Raw genomic sequence first — 16,590 nt, forward strand, 5'->3', positions numbered from 1 at the left:
TATAATAGAAAAAAATCCTTTACTATAATAGAAACCAGTGGCTGATATACATTTAAATAAACACATATAGATATTAAACACGCAGGCATAAATGAAACATACCTACCTGTTCACCACACGAATATTTGCCGACATGGGAATTGAACAAACGGATCTAGTCCCAGCTTTCTGGAGCGCTAGTTACTGTACCACCGAGTTAGTCAGTAAAAAAAATCAAACAACAGACTGAGAAATAATATGCGGTTAGGTTGAAGCAGACCAGCTTCCAGAACTCGAAGGGCATTGCCTGGAGGGCGGGCCTCGGGAGCATAGGCGATTAGCAGGTGCTTCTGCACATACAGCGTCAGCGCAACCACGACCACTCTGACAAGAGTGTCCGACTGAGAAGAGAGAGGTTAGGTCCATGGACACAACACTGAAAACGGTGCTGCCCATCTCAATCATTGAAATGGCTGTCCTGCTCTTCTAACGGGACTGCTTAGTAATTTCGCGGCAGAAATAGATAGAGCCATGGTACCTTTGCAAGCCCCTAACATGCTCTAGAACATCTGGTACTTAAAATAGGAACTCGGGGAATTACATAATATGTAATAGGATCATGACGTAATATGTAGCTTTCGGAGCCTACATTATAGACGTCTGGTGACTCGCGAGCGCGATGATCTTCAGGTGGGTGGGTACATTCACATATCTCTAGACTGCTGTAACCACTTTTTTTTTCATAGATGGGTGGACGTCTTGGTGCTAAGTGTCTACTGGAGCCCATAGACATCTACAACGTAAATGCGGCCGCCCATCTTGAGATACAAGTCTTAAGGTCCCAGTATAGTTACAACGGCTGCCCCACTCTTCAAACCGAAACACATTGATGGTTCACGGCAGAAATAGGCAGGATGTTGGTACCTACCCGTGCGGACTCGCAAGAGGTCCGACAACCAGTAATTACGCAAATTATAATTTTGCGGGTTTGATTTTTATTACACGATGTTATTCCTTCAGCGTGGAAGCCAATCGTGAAAATTTGTTAAGTGTGTATTTCATTAGAAAAATTGGTACCCGCCTGCAGGATTCGAACACTGATGCATCGAGATACGAATGCACCGGACGTATTATCCATTAGGCAATTTAGGCATTAGTGTGCAGTGAGCCCATTCACCAATTTAGCGAAAATATAAACGGTTAGATTAACTCGGAGGCCGAGTCTCGCTCTATCTTCTTATTAATAGTCTGATTTACATGAACAAAAATTTGATTACAATAACGTTTAACAGTAAATATAAAACAAAGTTATTATTCTATATTAGATTTCACAATTCAATCTTGTTTTAAATACACATTAAATACAAGTAAATATATATTAGCATTTAAGAAAACTACAACCTGAATTATTCGCATGTAAATTCTACTCAAATATTCATTAAAATTTCGTGAAAATTCGTAAGAATCTTACATATATTTTACAAACCTTAAATTATGGTGATTATACAAAGTTATTTATACGCAAATTAAATTACATGAAAACTGTTTTCTTCTTCGAAAAATATACTGACTATCAACGTTTCAAATACTTTCTAACTTTTATGACCAAGACATTATTATTATATATTATGTTTAATATTTAAATTTTTATTCTATTATGCCTAAGACTTGTTAAGAAATTGATACATTATACAACATCGCTTAGTGAATTTTACTTATTCTGAATTTTTACTTTCAGAATCCGTTTCCAAAAGAAACAAACTTTATTATGCGGATCCATGGTTTTTTTGTTGTCTTTTGTTGAAATCATGTCTTAGTGATTATTCGTAAAAAATATTTTAAAAAACACACACAAAAAAATACATATTGATTGGATCCGATGTCTCTTCAAAAATGTGCATGGCAAAAAAAAAATTGTGGTGTCGTTGGACACCGGATAGGAACGAAGTTCCTTATTATAAAAATATTAATTTTATGTTCTATTCGAGGTATAAAGAAAATAAAACTGGAGGTTTCGCATCAACCCACGGTTATTCGGTAGCGTGCGAACTTATTGTGGTACACTTCATTCACGGTTGTTTGCATAAGAGTGAGTGAGATCGTGGTCAATGAATGATAAAAAATATGTTATTTTTTGTACGTTATTACAAAGTTAAGTCGTACACTGTGTGCATTACTAATTTGTACGTTATTACAAAGTGAAGTCGTACACTGTGTGCTTTACCAATAAAAATCTTACGTTACGGACGTTTTTTCCCGGTTAGGGTACACCTCCGCATAGTCTCACAAGGAACTTCGTTCCAAAAATTAACATTATTTTTTCCGTTGTAAGTTACATCATCTGGAAGTTTAAAGAAAAGTATCATCTCTTCTTCGGACTGTATGACAGTTGTTGTTCATCTGGTGCTGCCCATCGGGTAGGTGGAGGCGAACCTTGCGGGAGTTAGTGCTGCTTCTGTGCTGAACCCTCGGCTTCGGAAACTTGACGCTGTCGTCTTTCACCTAAATTCAAATGTGTTGAAGGGAATATTGTTTTCGACTTTTATATTGGCTTATGAACCAGATTACGACATTAATCTGATTAGCCTTTACACAAAAAATAAATAGTAGTTTAATAAAACTAACAAAGTATGCTTTTATAGAAAATCCAACTAAAAAATAGAAAATAAATTTGAATTAAAAATAGTGTAAGAAAAACTGATTTTATTGTAAAAAAAGCGTGGGTTACTTTTTAGGATATTATCAAAATGACCCTTCTACTCATATCTGTTCATAAAATATTTATAACTACTGATACCATGCACCCCACGCTTTTTTTACAATAAAATATTTTTATCTTACACTATTTTTAATGCAAACTTATTAAAATTTATTTTCAATTTTTTAGTTGGATTTTCTATAAAAGCGTATTTTGTTAGTTTTTTAAACTATTATTTATTTTTCATTTGTTAGTTCAATTTCAATTTTTTCAATTTTTTTTTAATATTGAATTGTCATCGTTCCTTAATAGGTATACCAAATTTCAAGTTAATCCGACGTTTTGAAGGGGGTCAAAATCATATTCAAAGATTCCGTTACATACCTACATACTACCATACATACGTCTGAAGCTAATAAAAGCGTATTAAAAAGACACCGTGTGACCATGGTCTTGTACACTTATTCCCAAATCTCCGTCAGTGGCTCACCTTTCATCATCAAGTCATAGCTTGAGTTTGATATTCATATTACGTAGGCTATTTTGTATAGTTTTGTCGGTCCTTACACCGATACTGGATCTCGTATGGCTACACGCTCAAACAAGAACAATGTTGCTTAGCGTATCCATATCAATGCATCTGAAAGTCTAATTCAGTTAAGGTTTATAATTTACTCATCTTGTTGCAATACATACCCTTATGGTAAGATCGCGCCTGGTTCTTCGATGTGAGGACGTGAGGAGCTCCGTATGGGCCCTGGATTCATTGCCAGCCGGACTATCATTACCCTTCATCAGACAAGTCAGCCACTTGTATGGAGGGATGTTCCTGTTAGCAAAACCGATAATTTGATTAGGTTTAAAAATAGAGCCAAAAGCTGTTATTATAAAATACGTCAAACCTAATTTAGATGATTTTTATTAAAAAATTTTTTTTATAAATACTACTTATAAAAGTGAGAAGTATACGGCTTATCTGGTGATGAGTGATCACATCCACTTATAGACATCAGCAATGCCATGAGTCAAAATCAATCCAATTATTTTCGTGTAAATATTTTGAAATATAAAAAGTTGCTAATTGTGCTCTGATCTCATCTTACATACACTAACTGTTGTGTGAGTGATAAACTTTACCAAATCACGCCTTATTGCTACACCAGTAAAAGTGTTGGTGAAATAAAAGACCCTATGTAGGAGATGAACTATAATATAGTCTTAAATTAAATTATATTGAAATAATAACTCAATCGAAATGGTTCGTGTCTTCAAGAGTATCTGATATATTATTTTAATTTTTAATTGCATATGTGGTTAGACGAGCTTCCAGCCGACCTGTTGTTAAATGATTACCGGAGCCCATAGAAATGTACAACATAAATGCCGCACCCACCTCTCCTTCACATATCTTCACATATCCTTACTGGTGATAGGACCTCTTGTGAGTCCGTGCGGATAGGTACCACCGCCCTGCCTGTTTCTACCGTGAAGCAGTAATGCGTTTCGGTTTGAAGGGTGGGGCAGCCGTTGCAACTATACTGAGACCTTAGAACTTATATCTCAAGGTGGGTGGTGCGTTTAGGTTATAGATGTCTATGGGCTCCAGTAATCACTTAACACTAGGTGGGCTGTGAGCTCGTCGTCTACCCATCTAAGCAATAAAAAAGTAAAAAAAAACAAATTTTACATTATTAAAAATCAACCAATCGGAACACTAAATAAATCAACGAAGAAAATCACAGCGGGATCTAAAAAGCCGACGAAAACAAATATCGCCCTCAAAGGCTTTCAATAATACGGTTTCGGTTATGTAAGCCACACGAGTCAGACAACGAATCGACCTATAACGAGCAGCCGAGCGGGATGAAATTAACAATCTTCCAAAATGAAAAGGGTCATTTTAGCTATAGAATTAATCACTGGATCGTTCCACGTCTGCTTTGGTTTACCGCAAAAACGTGACATCGTTCAAAGCTATATTAATTGTTAGTGGCTTTTTACTTAAAATACGTTCTTACATATATATTTTTTTTCTTCGATAAGACATCCGATGCATTTGTATTTAGCGATGCAACGGTGTTCGAATCCCGCAAGCGTGTACCAATTTTTCTGATTAAATACGCACTTAACCAATGTTCACGAGTGACTTCCACGGTGAAGGAATAACATCGTGTAATAAAAATCAAACCCGCAATATTATAATTTGCGTAATTACGGGTGGTAGGACGTCTGATTTACCCGCACGGGTAGGTAGTACTGCCCTGCTTATTTCTGCCGTGAAGCAGTAATGCGTTCCGGTTTAAAGGGCGGGGCAGTCGTTGTACTGTAAAAACTGAGACCTTAGAACTCATATCTCAAGGTAAGTGGCAGCATTTACGTTGTAGATGTCTATGGGCTCCAGTAACCACTTAACACCAGGTGAGCTATGAGCTCGTCTACTCATCTAAGCAATAAAAAAAAACACGCGAGACCCACCATGTATATTTTCCCAAGAAAACTTCAATGGGCCACGACCAGTATTGAGTATTACCGACGCAAGGACGAGTTTCAAAATATACTTCGATACATTTACATTCGTTGGCTTGAGCTGCATGCACTGGATGCTTATTATTTGGTTTGGAGTTATTATTATTACTATTATCATAGATTACGAAGCTTGCAGAGAGTACTAAGCTGTAGGCAGCAGCTTGGCTATGCCCCTGGCATTACTGATGTCCCTGAGCGACGGTATCCACTCACTATCAGGCGAGCCGTATATACTGTTAGGTAGTTATCGGTTTTGGAGGATGAAGCAGCCGTTATACGTTAGATTTCGATTTAGAGCAAGTGGTTCCCAAACTTATTTTGTTTACTGCTCACTTTGAGAATAAATTATTTGTTAGCGGCCCCACTTTTTCATCTACTTAAAAACCACTATAGCGAGAGCTCAGTTGGTGTCTAAGAGTCCTCTTAGATGAATTTACAAATCGTCTCCCAAGCCTCTTACACAACGCCCCCATTTTTTTTCTGAGTCGCTTACCGCCCTCCTTTAGGCCTGCAGCGCTCACAAGGGGGCGTTAGTGCCCACTTTCGGAAACGCTGATTTAGAGGATAGGCTTGCTTACATCGTAATCTATGGGCTCCTGAAACTAGTCGACACTTGGTAGACCGTGACCTTCAACTAGAGCCATAAAAGAGTTGTGATGTGAACTTGTAGCATTGAACCCTGTCCGTAAATTGTGCGGTAGTTGTGATTATGTATCTAGGAGCAAGTACTTTAAGTGGCCACCATTGTTTTTACAACGTTACTAAAAGCTTATAAAAACCCACTACAGTTTATTGACGTGTGAGGTCGTTTAACGTTTACATCGATCCACTTACGCTGCTAATGGCCCGGCTTATAGTTAAATATTTATGCGGAGACTTCTCTTCGAAGCGGACGGGCTTCCGAGATTTTGATTCAATACAAAATCAAAGAGGGGTAGTAAGTGATTTTGGCTTTTTTATTGCTTGGACGGGTGAACTAGCTCACGTCTTTCCTGATTTTCTTCGTTGATACATAAGTTCTAAGTCTCAGTTTTCTATCACAGCGCCTGCCCCGCCTTTCAAATCGGAACGCATAGCTGTTTCGCGGCAGAAACAGACAGGGTGGTGGTAGCATGCCGTGAGGGCTCACAGGATGCCCTACGACTAATAAAAAAAGATGTGTGGTGTCGTGGGACACCGGATAAGAACGAAGTTCCTATAAAAATATTAATTTTAAGTTCTATTCGAGGTATAAAGAAAATAAAACTGGAGGTTTCGCAACAACCCACGGTCATTCGGTAACGTGCGAACTTATCGTGGTACACTTTATCCACGGTTGCTTGCATAAGAGTTAGTGTATAGCGCAAACGAACGCTCTGAGATCGTGGTCAGTGAATGATAAAAAAGAATTTTTTTTTGTACGTTATTACAAAGTTAAGTCGTACACTGTGTGCATTACTAATAAAAATCTTACGTTACGGACGTTTTTTCCCGGTTAGGGTACTCCTCCGCATCGTCCCATAAGGAACTTCGTTCCAAAAACCATCAACATGAACATAACTTCAACTTATCTTTAGCTTAACCACGACGAAAATAACACAAATCTCAAAGATCATAAAATTGTGAGCAACACCACTAAAGAAAGTCTACTCAACAAATAAAACAGAGAAACGGAATCTAGTTTCTCGGCTTAACTAGATTCTAGTAATTCGTAATATAATAACAAAAGCGAGTGCTCCAGGGACCGGACTGTCCTTAGAATTTAACCTCGTTACGTGTGTGTTGGATCCTTCTGAAACATTCCTCTTAGAAACCGCGTCTCGTATTTCTTAGACACGTTTTTTTTGTCAAGGAACCCTGAAGTTACAAGTTCGGAAGTCGAAACTGAGTTCATCTGTACTTAATGATGACAGTGGAATAAAAGATGAATTACGGTATCGAAATTTTTTGTTGTTGTAAATAGTTCGCTTTTCTTAATATTAATATTTTATTTTGACTGTTTTGATAAACAATTTTTGTTTTTGTACAATAGTTGTTTTAATTTGACTTATACATCTATACTAATATATAAATCTAGAGTGATTTTTACGGATGTTCCGTTATAACTACTGAACCGTGCATCCGATTGACTTGAAAATTAGTATCCATGTAGAACATACACGTACTTAATGGATAGACTAATATTTATATGAGTGTTGGTCGCCCTACACCGGTTGCGGGGGCGTTAATGATGAGAATCTTTGTGGGGGTGAGAAATAATAATGTTAATTTTAAATGCCTAGCGAAGCGGGCGGGTACAGCTAGTACAATAATATATATGTAAAGAAAGTTATTCCTTTCTTTAATTTTAATTATGTCACGCATGCGCTGTCGACATGTGCCGGAACGTCCGCGCATGTGCTGTAAAGTGGAGAAGCCTTGACAGATAAATATTATGTCATTGTATAAAATTTTATGAAAAATAATTTCTAACTACATTATAAATAAACTTTAAATGTCGTTTCTTTGTCCGAAATAACAAGCAACACATTGAAGTTTTATTTTAATAAACATATAATACATATAAATAAAACAACATACCTAATAATCTTATAAAACGACATTTAAAGTTTATTTATAATCTAGTTAGAAATTATTTTTCATAAAATTTTCAGTTAGATACGCACTATTTTTTAAATATAAGGATGGTTCATTATTGGATTACGCCATGAGAAAAGAAAAACTGTTATTGGATATGAGAAGAACAATTGACACAGATACACTAGTGGATCTAGTAGCAGCTGGTTTACCAGAATTCATACTAAATAGGATTAATAGAGAAACATTAAAAGATACAGTGGATTTGTTTAATGAAGTGAGTAAGTATGAACATTTGGTAAATAAAAAAAGCTATATGCCTATAATGAAAAATGAAAATATGAGAACTAATAATAGAAATGAAGAAAAATATGTATGCAAGATTTGTGAAAAGTTGAATAAAGGTTCTCGTTATCACCCTGAGTCCACGTGTTGGTTTAGAGCCAAGGAAGATGAAAAACTAAAGAAAAATTTCATTAAGCATGTAAACAATTCGGTGATAGAAGCAGAGTTAAACGAAACTAATCAAAAAAACGAATAGTAACACCATTAATTAATGTCAAACTACTATTGAATGATAAACTAGAAATATATGGGGTTTATGATTCTGGTTCAAATGTTTCTCTAATTAATTCAAAAATACTAAAGTTAAAAGGAAAAGGAAACAGTTTGAATGAAGCAGATTTAGTAACAATTAATGGTGTTAAAAAAACAAGTGGTTTGACAACCTTAAAAATAAAAATCTTTGAATTGGAAAAAAATGCTGACGTATACATAATTGATGAACCAAACTTCAAATATGATTTTCTGATTGGATTAGACTTAATAAAAGATTTTAAACTAATACAAAATGAAGATCTACAAATAACACAGAAATTTTACCTAAATAATAAAACAGAAGAAAATACAACTCATGAAAAGGCAAACATTGAAATAAATAATAAAGATAGCAATAATTCGACAAAAGAACACAAAATAAATTTTAATGAACATGTAAAAGAAGAAAATTTTAAAATTAAATTAAATCATCTTGATCGATATCAAAGATCGGAAATAAATACACTGGTTGATAAATATAAATCAGTTTTTGCGAAAGATAAATACGATGTTGGTACTGTTAACGGGTATGAAGCGAGAATCGACTTAGTAATGGATAGATATTGTAGCAAGAGGCCCTACAGGTGCACTATAGAAGATAAAAAAGAGATAGAAACACAAATAGCAAAATTACTAGATAATAAGCTGATAGAAGAATCCTACAGTCCTTTCGCTGCACCTGTAACATTAGCATTTAAAAAAGAAGAAAATAAAAGATCTAGGTTATGTATAGATTTTAGAGAGTTAAATAAAATAGTAGTACCTCAATCTCAACCATTTCCCTTAATTGAAGATCTAATTTTAAAGACCAGGAATTGCAATTTTTTTTCAACGCTAGACATTAATTCTGCATTTTGGTCGATCCCTCTACGAATTGAAGACAAAAATAAGACAGGATTCGTAACCCAAGATGGGCATTATCAGTGGACTTGTTTACCATTCGGATTAAAAACGTCTCCAGCCATTTTTCAAAGAATACTTCATAATATACTTAGAAAGTATAAATTGACGGATTTTACAGTTAATTTTATCGATGATATTCTTATATTTTCAAAAAACTTTTCTGATCACATTAACCATCTTACACAACTTTTTGAAGCAATCAAAACAGAAGGTTTCAGGTTAAAATTTACTAAATGCACATTTGCTTCTGATTCAGTAAAATACTTGGGTCATATAATTCAAAAAAATTGCATTAAACCAGTAAATGATAATTTGATTTCAATAAAGGATTTTCCTGTTCCAAGAACACAGAAAAATATTAGACAATTTTTAGGAAAAATTAACTTTTACCATGGGTTTATACCAAACCGTGCAAAAATATTAGACCCGTTACATAATTTACTAAAAAAATACCAAAAATTCATTTGGTCTGATAAATCCCAAGAAGCATTTGAGACTGTAAAAACCTTGCTATGCTCCCAACCAATTCTTGAAATTTTTGATCCATATTTACCAATAATTATATATACAGACGCTTCTTTAGAAGGTATTGGAGCTATATTGAAACAAAGACAGACTGATGGAACAGAAAAACCAGTGGCTTATTTTTCTAAAAAGCTTAATGAATCTCAAAAGAAAAAAAAAGCAATATACTTGGAATGCTTTGCTATCAAAGAAGCTGTGAGATACTGGCAATACTGGTTGATAGGTAAATCATTCACAGTTTATTCAGACCACAAACCACTAGAAAACATGAATTTGAAATCTAGAACAGACGAAGAGTTAGGGGATTTAACATATTATCTATCGCAATATGAGTTTCAAATAAAATATGCTCCAGGAAAGAAAAACTTGGAAGCAGATTGTCTAAGCAGGAATCCAGTATTAGAATCGGACAAAAATACAGATGAACTGTTAAAAGTTGTGAACTTGGTTAAATTACAAGATATTTTAATAGATCAAAATAAAAATGAAGATATACAAAGAAATAAAAATAAATTAATTGAAAAAAACAAAGTATACTTAAGAAAGGTCAGAAAAAGAGAAAAAATTATTATTTCAGAAGAATTTAGTATCAAACTCCTAAAAGAAGTACATAAAAACTTCTGCCACATCGGAATAGGTCAAATGCAGAAGACAATAAGTCCACACTATACGGCCAAAAATTTGATGAACAATATTAAGAAAGTTAGTAGAAGCTGTGAAACTTGTATTAAAAATAAATCAAGAAGTCATGATAAATTTGGTTTTATGTCTCATCTAGGCCCAGCTAAAAAGCCATTTGAAATAATCTCTATAGACACCATTGGAGGTTTTGGAAGCTCAAGATCGTCAAAGAAATATCTACACCTGTTAGTGGATCACTTTACAAGTGTTGCTTTCATATTAACTTCAAAAACCCAGAACGCTAATGATTTTATTAAACTAATTACAAATATAACAGAAACTGAAGATATTGGAATACTTCTCACGGACCAATACCCCGGAATTAATTCAAAAGAATTTAAGGAATTCCTAAAAGATAAACAAATAACGTTAGTCTTTACAGCCGTAAACGCACCATTCTCTAATGGCCTGAACGAAAGGCTAAATCAGACATTAATAAATAAGATCAGATGTACAATAAATGAAAATAAAAAAAAAAGAGCTTGGACCACAATAGCTAAGGAATGTGCAAATAAATATAATGATACTAATCACTCAGTCACTGGCTATCCACCAAGTTATCTTTTATATGGAACGGATGTTACTGTCGTACCAAATGAATTAAAGCAAGGAAAATCCAATAATGATTGGATTAATGACCGAAAAATCGCACTTGAGAATACAATAAAATCTCATGACTATAATAAAACACTATTCGACAAAAATCGGAAATACTATGAATTTAATGTAGGAGATATGGTGTATGTGGAAAATGGAAACAAGCTTAACAGAAAAAAATTGGATGAACTGAAAATCGGACCTTTTAAAATTATAAACAAAATTTCAAAGTCAATATATAGAATAGATACAGGTTATAAAGAAACAGAATCAAACCTATTTCATATCACAAAACTTATTCCAGTTCCTGTCGTAAAAGAAGAAAATGAAGATGAGGAAATTGAAAAAGAATTAATTTAAAGAAAATTCTGTGTGAATTTTCTACTTTAAGAGGGGAGATGTAAAGAAAGTTATTCCTTTCTTTAATTTTAATTATGTCACGCATGCGCTGTCGACATGTGCCGGAACGTCCGCGCATGTGCTGTAAAGTGGAGAAGCCTTGACAGATAAATATTATGTCATTGTATAAAATTTTATGAAAAATAATTTCTAACTAGATTATAAATAAACTTTAAATGTCGTTTCTTTGTCCGAAATAACAAGCAACACATTGAAGTTTTATTTTAATAAACATATAATACATATAAATAAAACAACATACCTAATAATCTTATATATATTAACGTATTTTATTTATATACCACGATTTAATTTTACAAATTAGTTTAATATTGCTATAGAAAAATCTATACGTCGATGCAAAAATTCAATTTTTTTTAATCCAAAATTTTGGAAGTGACAACAAAAAAATCAACATCAAAGAAGTTCGCATCTTGTATATACCTTACATCGACCGGATCCATAATTCGTCCGTGCTGTGGACAGTTGGAATGTTTGTTTAGAAGTTAGGGTCTAAAAAGCTTTCAGTGGTATGAACGGTTTTTCCAATTTGTAGTTTCGAGATAAAGCTTAGATCCAAACTTTACAAGGTTCCTTTTTAATTTATATATGTTGTTTTAATTTCATCAATAGGGAGACGACTTGTGTATTCTACATTAATTTTTTCTCTGTTCTGAAACTACAGACCACAATAGTTTTGGTTTTGTCAACCCATCTGCTAGTAGCCTTGAGGGGTTATTCTGGTTTCACTTTGATTGGTTCGAAATCACGGGGCTCAGTCTGAAATAATTTCATCTTCACTTATGATGGTCTTTCATACTATCAAGCCATCGTTTCTCCTAGACATATCAAGTAACCCTAATATATTTATTAATTATTATTTTGCTTAAGTGGATAGAAGAGCTCACGGCCTAACTGGTGTTAAATGGCTACCGGAGCCCATAGACATCTACAACGTAAACCTACCCTGAGATATAAGTTCTAAGGTCTCAGTATAGTTACAACGGCTGCCCAACCCTTAAAACCGAAACGCATTATTGTTTCACGGCGGAAATAGGTGGGGTGGTGGTACCTACCAGTGTGGACTCACAAGATGTCCTACCACCAGTAAGAAATATCTGAAAATATACTTACTTGAGACTCACGAAGATCCGGTTGGAGAATATAAAGTAGATGACCGGATTCGCTGCCGAGTTGAGCGGGGCGAGACTTTGTATGAGAGACGCTATGGCCACGTTCACTTGTGTGTCCGGAACGTAGCCATATACTTGAAGTAGATCGAAGATCATGTAAGGAGACCAGCAGAGGACGAATACTGCAAATAATATAACAATTATATATCTCAAATACAAAATACAACGACAGCTGTGAAGAATCGGTTATTTCGCGAAATTGAAAAATGTAATTGGGTGATGTGTTCTCTCGTACTTATGATTCGATTAATTTTAATACAAAATTAAAATACTGTATTAAAATATACCACCTGGAGCCACTGCGTTCATCCACAGTGCCTTTCCAGAAATCTTTTTTGCCACGTACCATCCTGCTTTAGAATGAGCTCCCCTCCACGGTGTTACCCGAGCGCTATGACATGTTCTTCTTCAAATGAGGCTTGTGAAGATTAGTAAACGGTAGGCAGCGGCTTGGCTCTGCCCCTGGCATTGCTGAACGGTAACCACTCACCATCAGGTAGGCCGTATGCTCGTCTGCTTAGTAAAAAGAAAAGAAGGTCATCTTGTGAACTTGCCACCACTCTGCCATTTTCCGTTGCGAAGCAGTAATGCATTGTAGTTTGAAAGGTGTTGTTAAAGCCGTCACACTATACCGATTCAAATTTAGACCTCACTTTTCAAGGTCGATGGCGACATACATGTTTTTTTTTAGGTGGAAATCGGACGAGCTCACAGCCACCTGGTGTTAAGTGGTTACTCAAGCCCATAGCCATCTACCACGTAAATGCGTCACCCACCTTGAGATATAAGTTCTAAGGTCTCAGTATAGTTACAACGGCTGCCCCACCCTTCAAACCGAAACGCATTACTGCTTCATGGTAGAAATAGGCAGGGTGGTGGTACCTACCCGCGCGGACTCACAAGAGTTCCTACCACCAGTGTAATGTGTATAAACTCTGATGACCACTTATCGCCAGCGAAGTGAATTGCTGCAACGTGAATTCCTTCATCCGTCTGCATTCCTTCTTATTTATTTGTTTATTAAAACGCTATTATCTTTCCAGAAATGTTGCTTTATAGTTATTATATTTGTAATTGAATTTTGTATCAGAGTACTCTATATCTATATATTAATACGTGAAGCAAAAACTTTGTATCCCTTTTTACGAAAATTGCGCGGACGGAGGAGTATGAAATTTTCCACACTTATACAGAATATATAGTTAGAGAAGAAGTGCACAATGCTAATATTTTTTTTAAATAATCCATAAAAGATACATTAAATCAATAAAGAAAACATTACACACACTACATACCATGTATTTGACGCACACACGCATGCATACTATTTATTGTCAAACTTTTTTTCTTGGCGTCTGTTGTCACATTGAGAATAGATTAAATATTGTTTGCCTTTGTTAATATTTTTTAAAGTGTAGTCTTGGCGAAATTTGTGATTATAGAAGTATAAAATACAAACATAATAGTGTACAAACTTACAATTCCAATTAATTATAGTCGAATTTCGACTACTGCGGGACCTCTAGTTATTATAGTTATATCTGTCAAAGGTTTGGTATATTCATTACATTTTCAACCGCGAATTTACAGTTTGGTGGAAGCCAAATCGAAAACATGACAACTCATACGTGAGGGGTTCAAATGAACGTTAATAACCTCGGGCTTGTTCAGTGAAGACGAAAGCTAGTATTGAATTAAATTTCTCATTTTGCCTTTGACGGTTTTCGTTTGAAAATAAATATTTATCTACGTGTGCTGTCAGTAAATACACTTTTGTACATTTTGAAGGTGCTATAACTTATACAAATATTACCAATTTCGATTTAGAACGTTAGCTTATATATAATTTAAAAGGATTATATGGCTATATTCGTGGTTAATATTCAATTATATACCTAGTCAGGTCATAAATTCTGTCACATGTTTAATGTAAAATAATTGAAACAAGTTTATTCATTATGTAACCATTCATATACCAAAATGAACTTAACAAAACATAGATTCTTATGACACTAAAGTTTATTCAAAATGACCTCCATGATTTTGAATACAGGCCATCAATCTGCGCGGCCAGTCGTCTATCGCAGCACGAACGAGGTCCATGTCAATATCGGCGGCTGCCTTAATCAAGGATGTCTTGAGTGACTCCAAATTGGGATGAGGCTTTGAGCATGCCTTTTCCTCCAAGTGTTGCCATATCTTGTAATCTAACGGATTCAAATCTGGACTGGAGGTGGGCCAGTCTTCGTGCCGGATGAAGTCGATTTCACGTGCCGCCAGCCAGTCTTGTGTGCTCTTCGCTCTATGAGCTGGCGCCGAATCTTGTTGGAATACCCAGTGCCTGTTATTGAACATGGTATGAGAAACAGGTTCCACAAGGTTCGTCAGGACTGTATTTTGATACACAACTGCATTCGTTTTTACACCTTTCTCACAAAAATGTACCTCTGTTAAGCCCCAATAAGAAACTCCCAACCATACCATGAGCGACGATGGAAAATGACCTCGTTGGACACGCGGAATACGGTTGCTCGCTTCTTCACTACTGTGTGCGTACACCTTATCATTTTGTTTGTTATAGCTCTCTTCTACGGTAAAAATTTTTTCATCCGAAAAAAGAATTTCCCGATATTTTTTTCCCGCGTACCGCTTCAACAAAGCGCGGCATCTCTTCAGTCTCAGGTCCATTAGACGAGCATTCAAACGATGCCCTGTTTTTCTTCGATATTTCCGAAGCCCTAAGTCTTCATTTAACACCCTTTTCACCGTGGTTCTGCTTAACCCCATCTGAAGGGCCAACAGTTTCTGCTTACGTTTGGGATTTCTTTGAATTCGCGCCTTCACAGCTTTTATCACTGCTGGAGTCCTAACAGACCGAGGGCGACCACTTCTTGACCTGTCATCTACACTAGAGTCTTCATTGTATCGTTTGATGGTACGATAAACGAATCTTTTGGTTATATTCAAAATTTTCAGTATGTTAAAAATTTGAATTGGCGCGTAACCGCAACGATGCAACGCAATAACTGCAACACGGTTTTCTTTAAGCGTCCACTCCATATTTAAAAATGAGTACAATTCTAAAAGTATACATTTTTATTTTCATGAACAATTCGAAATTCGAATTCAATAAACTTTTTTGTGGCCAGCATTCTAAAAGAAAAGTTTTTACTGTGTGACAATACTTATGACCTGACTAGTTAATATATATTATGTAAGTACAGTGCATTGAGTGATCAGCATTTCAAACTGGACACGACTTTCAGCAATGAAGAAACGGACTCGGAAGAAAAAGAAAGATTTCATTAAACAAAACTGGCATTTTTTCTACAAATGTACCGCAATAATTACCACTCAGTCCATTTCTATTGCGACGCAATCACACATTGAACAGTACGGAGACTGTTAGTTTAATTAATAATGAAAAACTTTGTTCTCGTGCCTCAGGACACGTCATAGCAAAAATGATGTTGTTTCTATGTAACATGCTAACCGCTCAATATCAAGTGGTCTGAGGTAGCTCGGAGGCCTTTCCAGTTTCACCAGTACAGGTGGGCGAGCAAAGGCTCAGCCAGGAGGGGTGGGACTTGCTAACAGCTGCCAGAGCGTCTCCGAAGGAGACCTAACAACTCAAGAGCAGCTGCTTCGCGAATGAATCTACTACCGGATCGGAATCGCGACCGCTGAGAAGATCCGGCGAGAAACTCAGCGAGCTGATTCATGGGTTAGGTTGCACGTCGAATCGGTATTACACGTGGTCATTGAAGTCATTTAAAAAAACGATTCACACCCTTTGCTTCGAAAATAATGTATTAATGATCCTTGTTATTAGTTGTCCTAAGTCTCACCTTAAGTGAGCTGTGGAACAAGAGTGGATTATGATTGGTTATTTACAAAATCGATATCGCCATTTTATGTGGAATATCCCTCCTCCTC

The 16,590-nt window shown here is 35.6% G+C and overlaps 1 protein-coding gene across 1 annotated transcript in view; it reads right to left on the bottom strand.

The window, feature by feature from the left end:
• Positions 1 to 1,277: 1,277 nt before the first annotated feature.
• Positions 1,278 to 16,590, bottom strand: part of NGR-A30 (neuropeptide receptor A30) — a 72,839-nt gene continuing 57,526 nt past the window's right edge. The window contains exons 9-11 of the mRNA XM_028170607.2: positions 12,596 to 12,776; positions 3,374 to 3,506; positions 1,278 to 2,481 (exon numbers count right to left, since the gene is read on the bottom strand). Coding sequence (XP_028026408.2) covers positions 2,329 to 2,481; positions 3,374 to 3,506; positions 12,596 to 12,776 — 467 coding nt within the window. The 3' untranslated portion in view covers positions 1,278 to 2,328. The remainder of the gene's footprint in view (positions 2,482 to 3,373; positions 3,507 to 12,595; positions 12,777 to 16,590) is intronic.

The sequence above is a fragment of the Bombyx mandarina genome, chromosome 22 (assembly GCF_030267445.1).
Source record: "Bombyx mandarina strain Sakado chromosome 22, ASM3026744v2".
Taxonomy (NCBI): Eukaryota; Metazoa; Arthropoda; class Insecta; order Lepidoptera; family Bombycidae; genus Bombyx; species Bombyx mandarina.